The following is a 19,629-nucleotide window of genomic DNA, read 5'->3' as shown; positions in this document are numbered from 1 at the left end:
CGCTGAATTGTACACCGTCATTTGCTTTTCCAATTGCATATGTAATATGGTTTATTGTTACTTCTTCTTTAAAGGTAGTTAATGTCAGTACTTTTTTATTCTGTGTTTCTCAGCATAGAGGGGATGAGCCCTAGATTGTGGTATCTGCTGAGGCATGGTGTTTAACATGCCAGGTCTTCTGTGCCTACAGGCTGAGATGTAAATCTGTCCCTACCATGTACAATCCCAGTGTCATGCCTGGTACACACAATTACATTTTTTTAGCAGATTTACTGTCAGATCGATCATTTCCAACATGTCAGATCTGATTTCCGATCGATTTTCTGTTAACTTCTATGGAAAATCGATCGGAAATAAGATCGGACATGTTGAAAATAATCAATCTGGCTGCAAATCTGTCAGAAAATCTCTGTGTGTACCTAGCAATATAAATTATAGGTCTCATTTCTTGTACATGCAGATGTACATTCACCCAACTAAATCTTTTCACTGTTGAACTTGCTGTATTGTACTGATTGATCTCACAAAGGTGTGTGTGTGTGTGTGTGTGTGTGTGTGTGTGTGTGTGTGTGTGTGTGTGTGTGTGTGTGTGTGTGTGTGTGTGCGTGTGCGTGCGTGGCGATCCTAAGCTGTATGGAGTTTTGATCAATACATTTCCCGAAATCCATCAGTTTGATAGGCTTACAAAGGGCATAAAATCAAGTTGTCAATTTTTAATGTGCGTAAAAAACCACATTGTGCATTAACTTTTTTTTTGTGTCTCGGAAAATGCACAAAAATGTGTTGTGAATGAGACCTAGTAGATGCTACCCTAACCAAGTAAAAAAATTAGAAAGGAATCTGAGTGTTAAGGTAGCCACAAACTAAAGGTGCCAGTACACAAATTTTTCCCCAGCAGATTGAATCCCTGCGCACTCCATCCTGTGTCCTTCCGTTTCCATCCCCGCTGGCTGCCTGTTCTCAGTGACCCGGCGGTATGTACATATTAGCGGGGCTGTGGAGTTGGAGTCGAGGAGACCAGGGCTGTGGAGTCGGTCCAAAAATCCACCGACTCCTCAGTTTAGGATTTCACCGACTCCGACTCCTTGACTCCGACTCCTCTAATTTGCATATTACAATTTTGTTGATTAAAAGTATGTAACATGAAATTCATCTCTTAACTGCCAACGCTTAGGAATTTTACAAGACAACTGAAGTGGGAAGGATATGTAGACTACTATATTTATTCCCTTTAGACTAAAACTAGTCCTTGGTAAGAGTACTTGTAAAAGGTACAAACCGGAACAAAGAACATCTATCAGGTCCTAGGCAATGTAAGTGTGGGTACATATAAGAATGATGTGCAGGTACTCTGCAGGGGAATGAGGAGATTGTAAACAGACAACACCTCTGTGTTCAATGTGCACAGCATTCTCAGTGGATTCCCTGCAGCTCTGTGGGGAGTGCATATGTAGAATATAGTACTACTGTGTAACAAATTAAACCTGAGACAGATGAAATTAAAGTTTTAGGGCTCGTTCCCACTATCGCGAATCTGCATGCGTCCAACGCATGCAGATCCGCACATGTAATGCAAGTGGATGGGCCTGTTTCCACTGTAGCGTTGTTGAGGTGCGTTTTTTTCAGCGGTAAAAAAACGCACAAAAGAGCCAACGATTTCGCCTGCGTCGGGAATCCGTGCGAATCGCCGCTAATGTATTTAATAGTAAAAACGCATGCGTTTGTTACATGCGTTTTTTACCCGCGATTTCGCGTGCGATTTCGCACCTTTTTTAATTTTATTTTGCCCTGGCAGTGTCATGGTTAATTTCGCATGGCACCCTGCCATGCGAAATCGCATGCAAAATCGCGGGTAAAAACGCATGCGGAAACGCATCCGCATGCGTTTTTTACAAGCGTCGGAATGCGGCCGAAATCGCGTCGCAACAGTGGGAACGAGCCCTGATACATACCTGGGGCTTCCTCCAGCTGCCTTCAGGATAATCAGTCCCTCGTTGTCCTTCTCCACCACCTGGATCTTCTGCTATGAGTCCAGGTACTTGAGCCAGTCGGGCGTAGTGCGCATGCACACACTCCACCGCCAGGAGCATACTACACCTGTGCAGCACTATTGCACAGGTGCAGAATGTTCCTGGCTGTGGGAGCGGCATGCGGCCGGACAGCACTGACTGGCTGAATGACCAGGACTCATAGCAGAAGATCCGGGTGGTGGAGGACAGCGAGGGACTGATTAGCCTGAAGGGGGCTGGAGGAAGCCCCAGGTATGTATAAAACTTTACTTTTCATCCGTCTCAGTTACCCTTTAATTTGTAGTCACCAAACCAAATTTTAACAACATATCAAATTATTTGATTTCATCAGCAAAGGGAGTGCGTACATTTGCATAAATCAGCATCAATGCAGAATTATTTCCATCTCGTTGACCATCTCTATTAGTGACACAGTTACACATCAGGCTTTATTCTTACAGCATAGATGTTATTTAGTATATATGTTACGGCCAGAACCCGAAGTTTGGCCACTTCTAGTTCTGGCCGGCCACTTCGGGTTCTGGCCAGCCAATGCGCGAAGTGGCCGCTGCGCTGCGGCCAATGTTAGAAATGGAATGATTCCTCTGAGGTTAATGTATCTTCTGGCCGCAGCGCAGCGGCCAAACGTATAACAACTTAGTGAATTTATTGCAATTCAGCCGGCGGCAATGTAACATTTCAAGCCGCCGGCTTTTTTTTTTTTCTGCCTCTCTCTCCTCCCCTCCCCCCCCCCCCCCCCCCGCCTCTCTCGCTCTCCTATGGGCCGCCGGCGGGGACACGCGTGTCCCCCCGGAGTCGTTCGTCGCGGCAGGGGGATCCTGCTGTTCTTGCAGAGCGGGTGCTGGCAGAAGCAATGTCTGCAGCCTCCCCGCTCTGCTGCCCTGGCGCCACGAACGACTCCCGGGGACACGCATGTCCCCGCCGACTGCCCATAAGAGGAGAGAGAGAGAGAGGCAGAGAAAAAAAAAGCCGGCGGCTTGAATTGTTACATTGCCGCCGGCTGAATTGCAATAAATTCACTAAGTTGTTATACGTTTGGCCGCTGCGCTGCGGCCAGAAGATACATTAACCTCAGAGGAATCATTCCATTTCTAACATTGGCCGCAGCGCAGCGGCCACTTCGCGCATTGGCCGGCCAGAACCCGAAGTGGCCGGCCAGAACTAGAAGTGGCCAAACTTCGGGTTCTGGCCGTAACATATACAAGAGATTCCTGTGTACACATCATATATACAGTCACAATCAGATATGTATATCTGACCTTAAAAATACGGGGACTGCTTTATTGAAGCAGCACAAGTAACTAATTTTGATTGGTTTATTTCATTTTTGTGGACGAAGCACAGCTATTACTGTATATATACTGTATATATACATTATTTTTAATGACTATTATCTGAGAAATAGAACATTTTATCATATTTTCTATTTGAATTACAGTTACAAATTCATTAGGAGTCGGTGCATTTTTTTCCCGACTCCGACTCCAGGCACCCAAAATTGCCCGACTCCACGACTCCGACTCCACAGCCCTGGAGGAGACTGAGCAATTTTGGGTACCTGGAGGTGGAAGATTTTTGTACCGACTCCACAGCCCTGCATACTAGCATAACTGCCAATGGATGACGGGAACAAAGAATTCATGTATTTTTTTTTTTTCAGTGTGTGGCAGTACTAGATCAGATTTCGATCCAACAGGGATCTCTCTTTTGGGCGTGTTGGGTGGCTGTCGATTAATGTATTATATTACCACCTTAATAGATTTTTATGATATTTGATTTGATTTAAACCTAAACTGTAATGAAAATCTGTTCATTAAGTTTCATTTCTCCACCGATGGATGAAGTTTGTAGCCAGTGTGGCTATTGCTAATGCTGGTATTGAATGGTGTTTGTTTTGGGAGTGACATTTCTCCCAGTTTGTAGAGCTGACAGGCTTTTCCATCAAGATGAATTTTTCTTTTACAGGATTGTATAATCTGTTTTCTCACTTCAGCTGTTGTAGTCAAGGTCTGCCTGATTTCTTGGCCTTGTACTACTTATAACAGGAGAGCTTATTTGGTAAGATGGTGCATTCCGATACCTGCCTAGTTTATAAAATGTAACCCTCCTGGAAGCTCTTTGAGAACTTCCTTCTACCTTTACTCTGATGGGGCCCTTTATGGTAGTGATTGTAGAACATGAACTAGATGCTGAGGCTGAAGACATTTGAACATATTATTCTGTGTATATGCTGTCTGTAAATGCGACCAAGCTTCACCCTGTCTGAGAGTTCCACATCTTCAACCATGTCCTGTTTTATGTTTTATAGATCCGTTCTTGCAGTTGGTGGTCAAGGTGTGAAGTAGCTCCATATTGTCACAATGAGTGAGTTGGAACAGTTACGGCAAGAAGCGGAGCAGCTGCGGAATCAGATCAGAGTAAGTTTGGTTATATGCATTATAACCACCATTGGCAAAGAACTTGGTGAACTTGGAGTCTAAGTTAGGGGCGTTGCTAGCCCCAAAGATAAGTGGCACATGCTCCTGATCTATTCTGGAGTGCCCCGAATGTCCCCCAGGCAGAGTCAGCTGTGGAGCTTCAATGGCAGGCATGCTGGGAGCTGTGGTGCATCATTCCAGGGTATGCTGGGTGCTGTGGTGCCTCTATGTAGGCATACTGGGTGGTGTGAACCCATGCTCTGTGCTGTGATGCCTTTATGGGGGTATGCTGGGAGTTGTGGTGCCTCAATGGGAGGCCCTTGGGAGCATGTTAGGGGGTCCACTAGATGGTCAGGGAATGATATGGGAAACTGCCAGATAACCTGGCAACAGGCCAGCCCACCTGCTGGGCAGACCTACTTAGACCGATATTAAGTTAATGTAAATTTGACTTCACCCATGACCACACCCACATTCTGGTGCATGACCACACCCATTTTCCGGCTGGAGAGCCCAAAAGTGCCCCGGATTTCTTAGGATCCTAGCAACGCCTCTGGTCTAAGTGGTAAACCTTGTATTTTTTACATATAAGACACAATTTTTCTTCCTAAAACATGGGGAGAAAAAGTCCCTGCATCTCGTATGCTGAATGCAGTAGTCCCTGACTTAAGAATGCCCGCTAATACGAACCGCCACAACTTCGGGGACTCACTGCATTGTCCTCCGTAACCCCCCCCCCCCCCCCAACCCCCCTTGTGTCCTCCTCTGCCCCTGAATGTAAGTAGAAGAAGCAGCTTGGCTCTCCTAATCCATGGCTCCTGTAGTGAACACAGACCTCTCCTCTCCTGCATGGCTCCCCTAGTGACTGCTTCTGTTGGTTGCATCATCAGCAGAAGCCATCACTAGGGGAGCTGTGCAGGACAGGAGTGGGTCTGTGTTTGCAGCGGGAGCCTTGGATTAGGTGAGCCAATCTCTTACTTATACACAGGGGCAGGGGAGGACACGGGGGGGCGCAGGACAGGAGGGGACTACACATTGGAGACAGGAAGGGCGGACACGAGGCAGAAGGGAACACAATAATTGGGAAGAACATGTACGCTCCTGGACCATGGACTCACCAGGTTTAGTATATATATTATTTTTCCCCTAGCTTTTGCCCTCTAAAACCTAGGTGAGTCTTATGTTCTGGAGCAGCTTATACAGTAGAATCTCATTTAGAATAAATTCTAATATAGTAAACCTCAGGATATAGTAAACTCAGCCCTCAGGTCCCTACAAAAACGTCTGTATAAATGTATGTCCAATTCTTATATAGTAAACTTCTGAAATCGTAAACTACTTTTCCTAGTCCCTCGAAGTTTGCTATAAAGGTATTCTACTGTACAACGAAAAATACGCAATTTATAATAGCTGTTAGCATATCTGTTTGACTCAGATATCTAGGGTGAACTTTATTACTTCCCAGAACTTACGACTTTCTTGAAATGTGTCCCAGAGGATTATAAAATTCACTGTTTAAAGAGACTCTGAAGCCTATTAAAAATCCTTTTTTTTTTTTTTTATTAAACAATCTTGTTTAATACATTATCCCTACCTAAACAGCCGCATTCCCGTGGCTGTAAACTATCTAAACCCCCCCCCCCTAACCCGCCCTCCCTCTCCCCCGCAAAATCCACGACTTTCTTGGTCGTGGATTTTGCTGCCCTAAGCTATTCCGTGTGAGGCAGGGCTATGAGCTGCAGCCCTGCCTCACACTTCTGTCAGCAGCGGATCTCCGCCTCTCACCCGCCCCCCTCAGCGAAGGAAGACTGAGGGGGGGGGGGGGGGGAGGCAGCGATCGTCGCTGATAGACGCCTGTGAGGCAGGGCTGCAGCTCATAGCCCTGCCTCACACGGAAGCGATGCACGGATCGCCCCCCGGGGAGTTAGGGGTGTTTTAGATAGATAGATAGAAAAGAAATACTAAACCTAGGTGTGTCTATACTTCAGGGTCATCTTATGGGCCTTCCTCTCCCCCCCCCCCCCTCAAGCTGCCTCCATCTAAATTAGACTGCCCAGCTGCACAAACCCCTGCTGCCCCTACCAGCTACACCAAACCCTGCTGACACAAAACTACAAGTGCAGAGGTAATTAACTATCTAGGCGGCGCAAATTCACTCTCTGGTCACCAACACGACACTAGCGCGTTCCAAGTCTGTCTTCTGTTTTCCGCTCTGTCTTGTGTTCTGACTGCAGCCAGCGCGAGTCCTCTGTCTTCAGCTAATGCAGTGTAACATGATCAAACATTGCACCGGCTCGCTCCAAGTGCCTTTCTGCCATTTCCTGGTTCACGCTGTGCATGACCTCTTGGCTACTTTAACCTTCCCCCTCCTGGATAGGCTGCCAGGCCTCACTGCACAGCGATTGGCAGAGACAGGACTTCTAGGTCCCGCCTGGGTTTTGCAGCCAATAGTAATGTTCACATTACTATTTGCTCTGGTACCTCGAGATGACTTGGCGACGGTACCGGGCCATCTTGCGGCTGATGGGAGCAGCCCAGGGAGATGGCAAGGAACCAAACAGCCATAAGGGGGCTGGAGGAAGCCCCAAGTAAGTCCAAAACCTGAGATGTTTCATCTGAGGTACACTTAGGTAACACTGAAACATTACTGCGTGGTTATATACGAAAGGGAAAATAAGCATCTGAACAACTCCTTGGTGTGTTTAATATCAATATTAATATTGCCTGCTGATATGTAAGACAAATCTTCTTTTTGCACAGGTATTTTTCTTTGGTAGGATTGTTCCTTTTGCATAAGCCAGTAAAGTGGATGTTATATTCTATAACCATTAATTCCCTTTGTGATTTCTTGTAGGATGCCCGGAAGGCATGCAGCGACACAACTCTCGTTCAGGTACACAATACAATTTCTCAGAGGTTTTATCTTTAACCTGTACTTTTTACAACTTGTCCTGATAAACCTTTCCTTTTTTTTTTTTTTTTTTTTGGTCTTTCTATTAGATCACAACCAGTTTGGACTCTGTAGGTCGAATCCAGATGCGAACTCGGCGCACATTGCGAGGTCACTTAGCTAAAATTTATGCTATGCACTGGGGTTCAGACTCAAGGTGTGTGCTTTTATGGAGAGACTCTTGTGCTGATTATGTTTATGACAGTATTTACTTTTCATTCCAAGTCATTTTCAAAAAGATCTATAACTCAGTCTAATTTCATTTTTTTTGTTGTTGTTTTTTTTTTTTGTTCTAATGTTCGTTTTTTGATTTATTTGTTTTCCCTTAGGCTATTAGTCAGTGCATCTCAAGATGGGAAGTTAATTATTTGGGACAGTTATACAACAAACAAGGTAATCTACTTTGTTGCATTGTAAAATTATAATTCTTGTAATGTGTTCTATTCATTAAAGTGGACCTGAACTCAGAACTTCCTCTCTGCTCTAAAATATACGTGAATGCATAATAACCGTTAAACAAAAACATTTCTTTGTTACAGCTGATAAAAATCTTGCAATAAATCTGTGTTGTTTTTACTTCCTTCTTTCATCAAAGCAGACCTATTGTTAACATCCTCTGCTTTCTAATGAGCTTATCTGCTGTGGCAGTCAGATGTCTTGGGGAGAGATCATATTACAACTTGTGATTAGACACAAATGAGGGGGAATTAGACAGGCTAAACTCTAAATACGTACAGGATGCACTTCTCTGTAATCATTCTTTCCTGTGCAAGAGTTCAGGTCCACTGTGACATGGAATTGCCGACATTCAGATTGTTGCCAATCTTGAGGGGTAGGGCCGTCCGTAGCAGGAGAAGATCCTAACAGCCCTTCCCCAACTGGCTTTGGGCAGCTCTGTCTCTCCCCCACCTCCCTGCACGCAGGGCTTTGAGCGTCATGACCCCAGGGGTCACAGAAAAAGAAAGTGACTTATTCCAGACCACAGGAGCGGCGGGGATTGTGGTTACCTGATTCGGCCATGGATCGGGTAGCATGTGTTTTTTTTTTTTTTTTTTTTTTTTTTTTTTATATAATATCCCCACCTCGGATTCCTAGTAAGGCATATGTGCCATTGGTAGTAAATCTGCATATCCTTTATAGCAACCTTTCTCAACCGGAGTTCTGCAGAACCCTGGAGTTCCAGGCATTCCACAGCATTTTTGCCACTTCTGTTGGACTAAATAGTTCCGTTTCCCCATTTCATGGGACATAATAGTCCCACTCCTCTATTGATGCGACCCGTGGATTTATCTAATTTGCGGTGCATCAATTAGCTCTTCTATTGGGCAGCTTAAGTGCCCATCATCCAGTTTAAAAAGGAGGAGGCGAGTGAGAGCAGAATGAGTGGCATAGACGAGCCCGAGCAGGTATGACGTCACGTGAAGTGAGCAGCACGAACAAGCGATGCAACATGCAGGAGAGTAGACAGATGGGGCAGAAAAGATAGAGGCAGCAGGGGATGGTAGGTTGGCCCCTTCCCTTTTCCTACTGAGCACCACACTAGTGACTGCGCAGTACACTCCACACTAGTGACTGCGCAGTACACTCCACACCACGTGCGATTGACAGCGGCGCTCGCGCAGGTGCAGTGGAGGATGAACTTGAGGTCAGCCTCTGCACTGTCGAGGTTTGGGAGCCAGCGGATGAGAGTGGAGCTGTGGCGAGGGACAAAGGGGCTGGTGGAAACACCGGGTAAGTAGATGTCCTTTTTATTTTGCAGCTTCGACATTCCCTTTTTGAAGTATGCCCAGCCTTGTGTTAATCCATCTCTGTCCACAAATGTCTTTGGTATTCTGATGTTGTCAGTGAGTCAGGGCCACTAGTTTTCATGCTGCGGATTTTGTTGTGTTTTTGTAGATGCATGCTATTCCCCTGCGGTCCTCCTGGGTGATGACTTGCGCTTATGCCCCATCTGGAAATTATGTAGCTTGTGGAGGTCTAGACAACATCTGCTCTATTTACAATCTGAAGACAAGAGAAGGCAATGTACGAGTGAGCAGAGAGCTACCAGGACACACAGGTGGGCACTTCCAATCACGATAACTATTGTGCTTATGTGTCATATTTTTTATATTGGCACACATCCTTTAAGGTCTTCTAAATGGGAGTCCTTGTTTTTGGACTTGCGGTTTAAAAAATAAAAAATATTGCAGATTTCCAAATTCTGGATTTCCAAAAGTATATACAACCTTGAATATAAGATTTTGATTGCCCCCTCCCCCCTCTTCTTCCCCAGTAGAAACAACCTCACATATGCATTTCTTCTACAGTTGTGTTCAAAATTATTCAACTCCCAATGCTGTACAGAGTTTTAGGGAATTTAGTGTTCATTTGTAATTTGTGTTCAGAATGAAATCTTCCAAGGACTTTTTAAAGAACCAAATGCAACTAAAATGACATCAATTGTTTTTGCAATACAGTATTAAATGTTTGATTTATTTATTTTTTGGGATTTCTTCATTGACAAAATTATTCAACCTCTTAAAGACAACCACTCTTAAGAACAGAGGTTCATTCAAGTGTTTTCGATCAGGTATCAAAAACACCTGTGGATGTTAATGAGCAGCAATCAAGCATAATAAGCACCAATTAGGCAGATTTAAAATGACTATGATACTCAGCTCCTTCTAGACATTTACTGGTGTGTTTACAAACATGGTGAAGTCAAAAGAAAGGTCCAGGAAGACAAGAGAAGAGGTGATTTCTCTTCACAGGAAGGGCAATGGCTATCAGAAGATTGCAAAGATGTTAAACATACCAAGAGACACCATAGGAATCTTTAGCAAATTCAAGGCAAAGGGCACTGTTGAAACGCTACCTGGTCGTGACAGAAAGAAGATGCTGACTTCGACTGCTGTGCGGTACCTGAAGCGCAAAGTAGAGCAAAGTCCTCGTGTAACTGCTGAGGAACTGAAAAAAGATTTGTCAGATGCGGGTACTGAAGTTTCAGCTCAGACAATAAGGCGCACACTACGTAATGAAGGCCTCCATGCCAAAACTCCCAGGCGCACCCCCTTGCTGTCCCCAAAGAATAAGAGTCGACTGCAGTATGTCAAGTCATGTGGACAAACCACAAACGTTTTGGGATAGTGTTCTGTGGACTGATGAAACAAAATTAGAACTGTTTGGGCCTATGGATCAACGCTGTGTTTGGAGGAGGAAGAACAAGGCCTATGAAGAAAAGAACACCTTGCCTACTGTGAAGCATGGTGGGGGGTCAATCCTGCTTTGGGGCTGTTTTGCTTCTGCAGGTATAGGGAAGCTTCAGCATATGTGCAAGGTACCATGAATTCTCTTCAGTACCAGGAGATATTGGATGAAAATGTGATGCATTCTGTCACAAACCTGAGGCTTGGGAGACGTTGGACCTTTCAACAGGACAATGATCCCAAGCATACCTCCAAGTCCACTAGAGCATGGTTGCAGATTAAAGGCTGGAACATTTTGGAGTGGCCATCGCAGTCACCAGCAGACTTAAATCCGATGGAGAACCTCTGGTGGGACTTAAAGAAAGCAGTTGCAGCGCGCAAGCCTAAGAATGTGACTGAACTGGAGGCTTTTGCCTATGAAGAATGGGCTAGGATACCCGTAGATCGCTGCAAGACATTTGTGTCAAGCTATGCTTCACGTTTAAAAGCTGTTCTAACTGGAAAAGGATGTTGTACGAAGTACTAAGAATGAATGTCACTTGGGGGTTGAATAAAACTGATAATGATGTGAGCACAGAAAATACATTTGTGGTTATTTCATTATAAATGGCATGTTATATTTATCTGACTTACAAGTGCCTCTTTGATTTAATTATAAACAAGATAACTGAAATTATCAAAATCAATGTCAAACTGGCCAAAACATTCAATTTCACTGGGGGTTGAATAATTTTGAACACAACTGTACATCAATCAGATGGGAGATATTTAAAAAGCAGCAATCTCACTGTGGGGGTGTGTATATGACTGCCGTAACACAACAGCTGATTAAGTAACCTTTTAGCAACTCCCACTGTGTTCCAATATGAATAGTAAACATTTGCCTAATGACACAGGTTTTAAAAAATCCAGTCCAGAGCGCTTCAGTTTTCTTCTGCAAAGCAGAGCCTAAGGGAGGGTTCACACTTCCGGAGGTCGCATGCAAGTTCCCTGTACAGGGATTCGGCTTAAGTCTGCTAACCCATGTTAATCAGTGACATTGGGAGATATCTGTGCACATTACATTTTCTGACCGAACTGTCACAAACAAGGTAAACAATAAAATTGGTTAATGGTAACTGTACTGAGGTAAAGATGCAAAACTGACTCCTCCATTCTGTACAGTGAAAGATTAGATGCTCAAGTGATGGTATTGCTAATTGAAGAGTAAGTTACAAGTAGTAATGGCTCTCATAAAGGCAGTTGGTATTTATATCTCGTCAGAAATAATTTGGAATTATATTACTTTATTGAATATAAGGTAATTAATAAAATTGCTTGCTTGCTGAAAGTTCCAAAGTCATTAGAAATGACACCTGGTCTCCCAGATTGCTCCGGGAGGAGAATTCCACGTAACTAAACAGGCTAGGCTGTGGCACAACTGGGGGGTAGGGCTTCGTATCAATTTACAGCAATGTATAGCTATAGGAAGTTTTTCTGATGCTGAAACCAGAAGAAGTGGTGTATAAGTGGTATCCTGAACAATTTACATCCTTCTATATCTCACTACAGTGCCTCTTCAAGTAACGGAGCAGGGTAGAGGCATGCTTCAGAATTGGTGCCATTGTAGCTTTAAAATGTTTGCATTATGATGACTCCATGAATATTTTTATATGAATGAATTTTTCTTGCAGTTGAATGTTTTGTTTTTTTACATCTTTGCTCCTCAGGTTACCTGTCATGCTGCCGCTTCCTAGATGACAACCAAATTGTAACAAGCTCTGGAGACACAACCTGGTAAATTATTTCCAGATTACTAATGATTCTCATTGTGGTTTAATGTGGATTTGAGTTCTGTAAACCTGAATGGAAGTGTGGTGTGTGTGCTGAAGGTCTCCACTGTTTCCCTCAAAATCTCCCTACTGCCCTCTCTCTCTGGCCCACATGCAGTAGACCAGAGAGCCAGCACTTGAACTCCACTGTGCAGACAGGGTATGAGTGCATACAGTGGTGACCTGAGTAATGCATAACACAACAAAACCATTGCAATTCTGCTTCTTAAAGTACCCTTAGCATTTCTAATGCTATGACCATGGGAACTGGCAATTCCATTCCCTTCCATTGGAAAGCAAAAGCGCATGCCTCAGACCTTTCCAACACACCAGTATTTCAAGGCTATCCTGAAAAAGGAATGGAAAATAATCTCCATGCCACGGTTAAATGGCTCGACTTCTGGTTCCCCTTCCCAGATATCAACATTAGGTTGTTTATTCACCTTAAAAGTTGACCCTTTTGTCATTCCAGGATGTTTCCTTGTTTAAAGACCTGGTGGGTAGACACATGGGGGGTTGATTTACAAGTGTTCTGTAAAATTGGCATGCACAGGTAGCTCACGCCAATTTTACTAATACTTGCGCTAGTTTGGTAAAGTGTGTTGTGCAAATGGTGCTACTTATTTTACCTATGTAACTCTCCCTTTATTTGTGTAATGGGCGTTACGCAAGTGATATAATATAATGCATGCTTGCAGCACATGTGTTGCCTACATGAGTGTTGCCCTGTTTGTGCAATGTGCGTTAAATACCGTATTGGCCGCCATATAAGACGCTTGGAATATAAGACTCACATAGGTTTAGAGGGCAAAAAAACTAGGAAAAAAAATATGCTAAACCTGGTGCATCCATATTCCAGGAGCTTCTTGTAGATATTCTTCCCCAATTGGTGTGCTCCTGTGTCCCCCATGTGTCCCCTTCTGTCCCCAGTATGTTCCCTTCTGACCACCATGTGTTTCACCTTCTGTTCCCAGTGTGTGCCTGTGAGTTTCCCCGGCTCCCCCTGTATGGTCCACTCCCTGCCCGTGAGTGTCTGCTCCCACCAGGTGTAATGCAGTGAGTGCACTCTCTGCTCCCCATTGGTGTAATAAGGTTAGCAGTTGTTTCTTACCTAATCCAGAGGCTCCCAGTGATCGCAGATCTGTCCCCTCTCTCGCTCTGCTCCTCTATTGATGGCTTCTGCTGATGACGTGATCAGCAGAAGTTATCGCTAGGTGGAGCCGCGAGAGAGGGGACAGGTCTGTGATCACCGGGAGCCGCTGGAGGGGAGGGGGAATGCTACACTAACTACAACTGGGGGAGCAGACACACACAGGTCAGGAGCGGGCACAAAAGGGACAATGCAGGCAGCCCCCCGTCATGGAAGTGGCTCAGCAGTTCGCATGGGTGGGTGCTCTTTAGGAAATTCGCCGAATAATACTAGTGGACTTTTTTCTCCCCATTTTATTTGGGGAAGGAAAAGTGCGTCTTCTACAGTGGCAAATACGATAAGTGATTCAAGTAATGGTAAAATTGCTAAGCGCTTGCAGTTTTTCTTGAACTTTGGCGAATCAACCTCATGGAGAGGCTTGCAGTTTTTATGTCAACAAGGTCAGCCCTGAGACCAGACTTGGTGAATTTGTGGCTGTGCACAGCTGGTATTGTGTGGGCACAACATTTAACCTGCTGGGCGGTCTGGACGAGCTCAGCTCGTCCAGTACCGCCGGAGCCTGCCGCTCAGGCCGTGCTGGGCCGATTTGGCTCAAATAAAAAGCAGCACACGCAGCCGGCACTTTGCCAGCCGCGTGTGCTGCCTGATCGCCGCCGCTCTGCGGCGATCCGCCGCGAGCAGCGGCGAAAGAGGGCCCCCCTAGCCGCCTGAGCCCAGCGTAGCCGGAACAAAAAGTTCCGGCCAGCGCTAAGGGCTGGATCGGAGGCGGCTGACGTCAGGACGTCGGCTGACGTCGATGACGTCACTCCGCTCGTCGCTATGGCGACGATGTAAGCAAAACAAGGAAGGCCGCTCATTGCGGCCTTCCTTGTTTATTCTGGGCGCCGGAGGCGATCGGAAGATCGCCTCCGGAGCGCCCTCTAGTGGGCTTTCATGCAGCCAACTTTCAGTTGGCTGCATGAAATAGTTTTTTTTTTTATTAAAAAAAAAACCCTCCCGCAGCCTGCCTGGCGATCTTAATAGAACGCCAGGCAGGTTAAGGCACATCTTACCAACAGGGTAGGAGACCTCGAACCTGACAGTCTATTTGGTTCATGTATGGAAATGCACTTGCTAGCTGCATAAACACAAATTCTATCTGCAAATCAGTTGTCTTGTCTATTGTGCAGTGCCACACTTTTTGGCTTAAATGCTGGAATGAGAAGCTTTTGTTCAAAAAGTGGCTGAATGAAACTGCACACCGACTACAGAACTGAGTATACACTGCCCATAGCAATAAGACTAGCATCAGTAAAGCTAATTCTGATTGGCTGTTATGAGTTACTGCATGTTGCTCCCTTTTATATTTGCAATTTATTGATTGAAAGACTAGACTCGGTCTTGTCATTTGGAAATAAAATCTCCTAATACTCAATGCATCGAAAAGTTGTTGGAAGCGTTGTTTAGATAAATGTCACAATAAGGCCTAGTTCACATGGGCTCTCGGCAGTGTCGCGTTTAGCCAATGCTGAACGATTCTTTGCATGCAAGCAGAGAAGCATTTGGAATCCATTCCCATAGTTTGGTAAACATGAGACCACCGCATTTAGCGGATCGTAGTATCCAGGATGAAACAAGATCAGGGGATTGTGTGGCAGTTGCACAAATGCAGTGAACTCCAAGTTCCGCGATTAGTGCCTGTATGAACCTGCCCTTATTAAAGGGATTAGCACATCTTTGGTCAGTTCAGGTTAATATAATTAAATGTGGGTTAAATAATTCTAAATTATTTAATTGGGTTAAATAATTCTATGATGACCCCAATTTTGCACACAGCTCTGGTGCATTATGTTTATTTACTATAAGCAAGTCCACAATTCATGATTGTATTTTGAGGTTTTGACAAATGCTTCTTTTGCAGTGCATTGTGGGATATAGAAACTGGGCAGCAGACCACGACTTTCACAGGACACACTGGGGACGTGATGAGCCTGTCTCTGAGCCCCGACATGAGGACTTTTGTCTCTGGTGCATGTGATGCTTCCTCTAAGCTGTGGGATATCCGTGATGGAATGTGCAGGCAGTCATTTACTGGACATGTGTCAGATATCAACGCAGTTTGTGTAAGTACACCACAGAACTTGGATTTATCTTACAGTATACACAGCTATATAAAGTACAAAGTGAATCATGGACCTATGCCTAAAATAAAGCAAATCTGTGAAGACATTTTTGTTTATCTTCTGTTTTAAGTGCCATTTTCAATTTCTCTTAAACTAGCCTTTTTGTATCTTTATAGAGCGTGGCTTCTGCCTTCAATCTGAATTTTCTTCTCCATCCTCCCTTCCTAAGCAGCACCCATTGTCCAATCGTCACCATCTCTGCTCATATCAGAATGATATGGGTGAAAGGTTTAGTGGGCACTGTTAAGTTAGCCTTACCTACCTCGAGTTGAGACACTGAGAAAACTGTAACTTAGGGAATAGACTGTAAAAGTATTTGTTCTTGCTGCCCATAGCAACCAGCTATATTTCTTGTTAGTTTTGCAAGCAAACAATCTATAAATGAAATTTTGAGGCACATGACCAAACCGTTACTTTCACATACACTGAGGAAGACAAATTCAGAGGGCAGACCACCATTCTATCCACAACAGCTGTAAAATATGAACTAGAAAGCACATCGAACACAAAGAATATTGTGAGTAGGCAAATATTTATTTTTCACTGAACTGTAAATACATTCAGTTCATTAACTGCTTCTGGACCGCGTTGGTTGAAATATACGTCCTGCAGATGGCTGTGTGGCTCTGACGGGACGTAGATTTTAACGTGCCCGCTGCGCACTACCCACTTGATCTCTCCCCGCCACAGTTCACTTGCCCTGCCGTTGCTATGACGGCAGAGCTCTGTGAGCTGATCAGGAGACTATTTTCATTGGTTCCTGACCGTGTGATCAATGTGAGCCAATCCCAATTGCTTACATTGATGGGCAGGGTAAGGAGCCACTGGAATTGGCTCCTAACAGGCTCACAAAGCTCTGCCTTCATAGCGACAGCAGAAAGAGGGGCCTGCATGGAAGGGAGAATGGTGGTATGTGTGGCGATTCATCTGTAAGCGCTTTCTTGTGGTACCAGCAGTCTCTGGTCCGTAAAGGGAACCTAAACTGAGGATAGGGATTTTTTATTTTAAAATAATAGCAGTTGCCTGACTCTCCTGCTGATCCTGTGTCTCTAATACTTTTAGCCACAGCCCCTCAACAAGCATGCAGATCAGGTGCTCTGACTGAAGTCAGACTGGATTAGCAGCATGCTTGTTTCAGGTGTGTGATTCAGCCACTAATGCAGCTAAAGAGATCAGCAGACTGCCAAGCAACTGGTATTGTTTGAAAGGAAACCGCTATATCCCTCTGTTAAGGTTCCCTTTAAGGGGCCAGAGACTGCTGGTACACAAGGGATAAAAAATATCACCAACATCATTCAGAGTATATAACCATGTCTTTTGATGCATCAGGCAGTGGTTAATTCGCAGATAGCACATGGCAATTTTACTAGTACTTACGGCAAGGGGGTAGCACCCATGACCAGGCTTCCATACACCCAATAAAATGTGCTAATAGGGTAATGCATGCTGCCCCCTGCTGTTGTTAACAGTAAATAGGAATGAGCTTCTGAGTGCTCGATCCAGGTTTTCTATGAATTGGACACGCAAAAAATAGCCTAGTAAGCTACCACTGATCTTAGGTGAATAACAGAGGCAACAGTGTTTCTTAAAGAGGAACTGTCGTGAAAATCTTAAAATTTAAAACGCATACAAATAAAATAAGAAGTACATTTCTCCCAGAGTAAAATGAGCCATGAATTACTTTTCTCCTATGTTCCTGTCACTTACAATAAGAAGTAGAAATCTGTCATTACCGACAGATTTGGACTAGTCCATCTTCTCATAGGGGGTTTCTCTGAGTTTTCTTTATTTTTAAAAGCACTTTGTGAATGGCAGTTGCTCCGTCCAACTGCCAAAATAGTGTACAGCGAGCAGGGAGGCTGGCCAGCATCTTTATATAAATCTTTTCATGGAGTGTCTTTATAAAGAATAAAGGCCATGCTGAGAATCCCCTATGGAGAGATAGACTAGCCCAAAACCTGTCGGTAATGTCAAATGTCTACTACCTACTGTAAGTGACAGCAACATAGGAGAGAAGTAATTTATGGCTCATTTTACTCTGGGAGAAATGTACTTCTTATTTGTATGTGTGTTAAATTTTAAGATTTTCGTGACAGTTGCTCTTTAAGCAAACACTGCAAAAAAAGTATGATGGGAGGCAGAACCCTAGTTGGTAAAGAGGAGACACTCACCGACCCCTTATCTAAGCTCTCCTGCTCCCGGGCTGGCTGCTATAAATTACATTGTAACCGGCGATTGTAAATTACACTGGATCAGCAACTCTGACATATGGGTCCTCTCTCTACGCATGCGCAGGCTTCCTGGCTTTTCCCCCCTCCCTCTGCCATGCGTCATATTGTGGTTTCCGCGCAAAGGGAAGGTATAAACCTGAGAATGCGGAGAGAGAACCCACAGGCTTCCTATTCCGGGTCACAGCGTCTTTGTCAGAGTTTCTGATCCAGTGTAATTTACAGCGGATAGCCCGGGAGCAGGAGCGCTTACATAAGGGGCCAGTGAGTGTCTCCTCTTTATTAAACAGACAGCCTCTTTCTGGATGTCGAAGTTTGGCTTTAGTTCGCAGGCACTGACCCGGCTGTGTGCGTCCTACAGAACGCAGCCGGGAGCGATCTGTGCATGACGTAGTCGTGTCATCATACGCAGTGCGCTCCTGGCTGAATGCTTGCACTCTAATGCCTGTCTCTGGTTACCCGGAAGAGTCTGCTGGGGGGCATTTAGGTAGGAACAGAGGAGCAGAGAGGAGTAAGGGTGGAGCAGTGGGCATAAGGACAGCTGCCAATACATGCCTGCTCCCCAACCCCCCCAGGTGTGCGAAAGACGGCGCAGTATGGAGCGGCCCATCTTCGTGAGCACTCAGGCTTTTAGGCCTAGTGCACACCAGAGCGGTTCTGCTGCGGTTTGCGATCCGCTTGCGGGTGCGGATCCGCTAGGGTAATGTATTTCAATGGGCTGGTGCACACCAGAGCGGGAGGCGTTTTGCAGAAACGCATACTCCCGGGCTGCTACAGATTTTGGATTACGGATGCGTTTCTGCCTCAATGTTAAGTATAGGAAAAACGCAAACCGCTCTGAAAAACGGCACTTCAGAGCGGTTTGCCAGGCGGTTTTTGTTACAGTAGCTGTTCAGTAACAGCTTTACTGTAACAATACATGAAATCTACTACACCAAAAACTCTTCACAAAACCGCAAAATGCTAGCTGAAACGCTACAGAAAAAGAAAAAGCGTTTCAAAATCTGCTAGCATTTTGCGGATCTGCTAGCGGTTTTTGGTGTGCACCAGGCCTTAAAGACTTCCAAAGCCTATCTTCAGCGGTGAAGAGAGCAGTATTTGACCCAGCTTGGGTCCTCTGATCAAAATGGCAAGTTGGTGAATGACAAATATAATATACCCTGGACATGTCTGTAACTTAATACTTAGTCTGCAAGCTGTTCCCTGTTCTCAGTACAGTTCTCTTTCACTCTGCAACAGAAATGAAGTGCTGGATTGTCTGCTCAGTAAGAAAGAATAGCTTGAATATCTTGGTGTGTGTGTTTTGTATATTCCTTGTTTTTTAAAAGGCAGTTTTATCTGTTAATAAAATAGGTACTTTTCCGCTAACTGGGCGCATCCACTAGGTGGCGATAAAACTCCACCAGAATTACATCTTTCCCTACTATCAATGTCGGCCTGGAGGGGGAATAGTAATTATCGCTACCTAGTGGATGCGCCCCTCTAATGGAAAAGTACCATAAAATGTAAACAATTTTCCCTACCTTTTTTAAAATGCACTGCTGATTTTAAATATGTCCACCAAGTGACATAGTACTGTACTAGGAAATACATAGGTGCAAATTACGAATATTCTTCCTATCAGTTTTTACATGGTGTGAAGACTTTGGTTTAGGCTTCTCAATTTTCAGTAACTTTTTGAAGTGATATGTTA

General features: G+C 44.6%; 1 protein-coding gene across 5 annotated transcripts in view; it reads left to right on the top strand.

The window, feature by feature from the left end:
• Positions 1–19,629, top strand: part of GNB4 (G protein subunit beta 4) — a 146,419-nt gene that overhangs the window by 105,490 nt on the left and 21,300 nt on the right. For all 5 annotated transcript variants that reach the window (XR_011031393.1, XM_068281061.1, XM_068281062.1 and 2 more), the window contains exons 2-8: positions 4,339–4,447; positions 7,302–7,340; positions 7,448–7,554; positions 7,727–7,790; positions 9,294–9,456; positions 12,295–12,361; positions 15,447–15,648. Coding sequence is in view for 4 of the 5 variants with exons in the window: in XM_068281061.1 (XP_068137162.1) it covers positions 4,391–4,447; positions 7,302–7,340; positions 7,448–7,554; positions 7,727–7,790; positions 9,294–9,456; positions 12,295–12,361; positions 15,447–15,648 (699 nt within the window). In the remaining variant the exon portion in view is untranslated. The remainder of the gene's footprint in view (positions 1–4,338; positions 4,448–7,301; positions 7,341–7,447; positions 7,555–7,726; positions 7,791–9,293; positions 9,457–12,294; positions 12,362–15,446; positions 15,649–19,629) is intronic.

Source organism: Hyperolius riggenbachi, chromosome 4 (genome assembly GCF_040937935.1).
Source record: "Hyperolius riggenbachi isolate aHypRig1 chromosome 4, aHypRig1.pri, whole genome shotgun sequence".
NCBI classification, from domain to species: domain Eukaryota; kingdom Metazoa; phylum Chordata; class Amphibia; order Anura; family Hyperoliidae; genus Hyperolius; species Hyperolius riggenbachi.
This window is presented reverse-complemented; position numbering and strand designations above follow the sequence as displayed.